The sequence below is a fragment of the Austrofundulus limnaeus genome, unplaced genomic scaffold (assembly GCF_001266775.1).
Source record: "Austrofundulus limnaeus strain Quisiro unplaced genomic scaffold, Austrofundulus_limnaeus-1.0 Scaffold44, whole genome shotgun sequence".
In the NCBI taxonomy this organism is placed as follows: Eukaryota; Metazoa; Chordata; class Actinopteri; order Cyprinodontiformes; family Rivulidae; genus Austrofundulus; species Austrofundulus limnaeus.
Genome location: NW_013952446.1, coordinates 442,832 through 446,119, shown reverse-complemented (window position 1 = coordinate 446,119; position 3,288 = coordinate 442,832). Strand labels below are relative to the sequence as shown.

The 3,288-nt window shown below is 34.7% G+C and overlaps 1 protein-coding gene across 2 annotated transcripts in view; it reads left to right on the top strand.

The window, feature by feature from the left end:
• Positions 1–89: 89 nt before the first annotated feature.
• Positions 90–3,288, top strand: part of ppa2 (inorganic pyrophosphatase 2) — a 4,262-nt gene continuing 1,063 nt past the window's right edge. Inside the window, exons 1-8 of one of the 2 annotated variants that reach the window (XR_001310152.1) lie at positions 90–324; positions 880–944; positions 1,022–1,063; positions 1,151–1,204; positions 1,610–1,729; positions 1,906–1,992; positions 2,103–2,229; positions 2,696–2,837. Coding sequence is in view for 1 of the 2 variants with exons in the window: in XM_014007737.1 (XP_013863191.1) it covers positions 135–324; positions 880–944; positions 1,022–1,063; positions 1,151–1,204; positions 1,610–1,729; positions 1,906–1,992; positions 2,103–2,229; positions 2,696–2,823 (813 nt within the window). In the remaining variant the exon portion in view is untranslated. The remainder of the gene's footprint in view (positions 325–879; positions 945–1,021; positions 1,064–1,150; positions 1,205–1,609; positions 1,730–1,905; positions 1,993–2,102; positions 2,230–2,695; positions 2,838–3,288) is intronic. The other variant, XM_014007737.1, reaches the window with a different exon arrangement.

Genomic DNA, 3,288 nt, shown 5'->3' with positions numbered 1-3,288 from the left:
GGATTCAAGTGCTCAGCAAAAATGAGCTGAACATTATTTTCAATGTGACGCTTTTACTTTGAAAATCCCAGACCAGAAGTTTTGGAACGCGGACAGGAAGCAGGAAGTGAGAGCGAAGAAAAGTGTGTAGAATAATGACACCTCAGTTGCTTCGCTCCTCGCTGAACTGCTTGGTGCCATTTTTGAGTCCGTTTTCTGCTTCTTGTAATAAAGTTTTTGCACAAGCCGCAGTTGTACCATATTTGCATTATTTCAGAAAAATGATGCACTATGAAACGGAGCAGAGAGGACGTCCAAATTCCCCCGACTATCGCCTTTATTTTAGTAAGTTAAGTTTTACGGTGACGCTGGAGAGAACGTGTGTTTAACCTTTATTGTAATGTTTAATTTAAGTAGTTATATCATGAACAGCTGGTGTCTCAGACAGGTGAACACAAACAGCTGCAGTGAGTGTGAATGTTTGACCTTTGTGGTGTTGTGCTTTGTTGCTGCACTAGTTTAGTATCGAATATTAAAAATTGCCATCCTGCCAGTTTTAAGTGAACAAAATAAACGAATTTACTATTAAAGAGAACGTAGTACAAGTGCTACTTCCGCATTTGTAGGCACGTAGGATGACGTAATGCAAACTTAATAAAATAAACAAATGGAATATTTCATTCTAGACATTTAATCAGTTTTCTTGGGCTTTGACAGAAACTGACTAATTGTAAAAGCCCTTTATTTTCTTATAGATTGCTTTTTATTTTATTTAGATTTCTATGCAATAGTTCCAATATACACATATGTTTAAACGACAAATTACTATGCAGAGTGTAATTATTTGCTGTTAACACTTTGGAGATTTTTTTAAGATTCATGTTTATCATTTTATTTCAGAAACCTCTGATGGGAAATACATTTCACCATTCCATGACATTCCATTGATAGCAGAGTCAGACCTGGTAAGTCTTGAACAGTTTTTTACCAAAACATAACGTAGAAATTAGGAAGTCTATATAATGTTTTTTTGTCCTAATAGAAAGATGACGTACCAGCTAAAAAACCCAAGAATGAAAATGAGGTACCAGTTGATTCAAAGTCTGTTTGATCTCCTAAAAATATTCTTGTCAGCATTTTTTACTTATTTGGTGATTGTATTTATTTTCAGGTTCTTTATAACATGGTGGTGGAGGTGCCTCGGTGGTCAAATGCAAAAATGGAGGTAAGTAAAGAGTCCACATATACATCTGCATTAAGAATTTATATATATTTGTCTTTTTTTCCTTTGGATATCTTTGCTTTTTTATATTTATGCATCCAATGGTAACTTCTTCAAAAATGCCCAGTGGTTCATGAAGTACTTTGCTAACAGGCAGATTCACTATCATTGACTTTTAGCTTTCGTCAACGAGGGTAATAATTGGAATTAAACTGAATATTGTAGATTGGCTCAATATACAGAACAAGACAAATGTCATCACAATAAGGTGGTGCATCCTAACTTTAAAAATAAATGTTATGGATGTTTTATTTTCGATTGCCATGCAAGTCCCAAACTTTTTCTTTTTAAATCCGATACACAGAAATGCTGAAAATGACCCCTGAATTTCTAAATCCCTTGTACCAGATTGCAACAAAGGAACCACTGAATCCTATCAAACAAGATGTGAAGAAAGGGAAGCTCCGATATGTTGCCAACATATTTCCACATAAAGGTTACATCTGGAACTATGGAGCACTCCCACAGGTGAGGGAGGGACACATTGCAACCTTTTAATTGAGATGTGTATTTAGTACTGTACATTCAGGACCACAGTCTCAAAGCCCAGGTTGCATCAGGAAGGAGATCTGGTGTAAAAGATTTTTTTTTCCTCCAGAACAGTTTTAATTTCTCGTCTGCTTTTGAACTCTTTCTTGTTAAAGACCTGGGAGGACCCAAACCATGAAGACAAAGAGACAAGCTGCTGTGGTGATAATGACCCTCTTGATGTTTGTGACATCGGCACGCAGGTGGGACCACTCAGAACAGTCATGCAGTGTACTCCTTCCTGCTCTTAACTGTAGCAGTTCTTTGTTCTCGATTTGTATTTATAGCTGTCAACTTTTTATTTGATCTTCAGGTGTGCTCTCCGGGTCAAGTTATCCAAGTCAAAGTTCTGGGCATCTTGGCAATGATTGATGAGGGAGAAATGGACTGGAAGGTCATCGCTATCAATGCAAAAGACCCAGATGCTGCAAACTTGAACTGTGGGTGTTAAAAAAGGCAAATTATAGCACCTTGAATCTGACAGAATATTTTCTATTTCTTAGTCAACACAGGGTTTTTTTAATTATTGAAAACTGTATGCTTAATTGATAAACATTAAATAATAATAATGACAAAGYAAGAAACCAAAGCAAATAAGAAAAAAAGTTTTGATTGCATACTAAACTCCTAAATAAAGTAAATGTTAGATTGACTTAATACAATTCTCGCCCTACAATAAACACTCAGTGGAGTTTTTATTGTCAACATGATTTTATTTTTATTCACTGAAATTTGTCTTGTTTTTTTCCCCTTTGTAGTATTTCTTAGTATTTTGAATCAGCATTGTTTACCGTAAACTGTGTTTTTGCTGCTTTTAGGTGTTTATATGTCAAGTGTAAATATATTTATTTTAAGAAGTTAAGTCTTTAGCTTCTTACCTCTAAATAATCATTTTTTGCCTGTCAGGTTTAGAGGACGTTCGAAAGAGCCGACCAGGTCATTTAGAGGCAACCGTTGACTGGTTCAGAAAATATAAGGTGCCTGATGGAAAACCTGAGAATCAGTTTGGGTTTGGTGGAGAATTCAAAGACAAGGTCAGTTCCCTGAGGTAAATGTACAGTTTATATGTGTGTGTGTGTGTGTGTGTGTGTGTTTATAACGTGTATGACAAAATTAAGAGACCATTTCATAGTTTCCCTGTATTCGGTTGAAAGCATTCCAACCAAATACTTTTTAACTCTTTGAGTTAAAACATTAGTATTGTTGTTTCTAAATGAATGCACTACATATTTGTAGTCATTTTGACCATTTCTCAATTTCTGCAAATAAATACTAAATTTTTACTTGGAATTTCGGAGGCATGTTGTCAGTAGTTTCAAGAATAAAACAATAATGTTAATTTCACTCAAACATATATCTGTAAGGAGTAAAATCACAGGAACTGATCATTTTAAAGTGATCTCTTAAATTTTTCCAGCACTACAGTATGTATGTATGTATATGTGTGTGTATATACTTATATATACTATATATATTGTATGTATGTATTTATGTATATA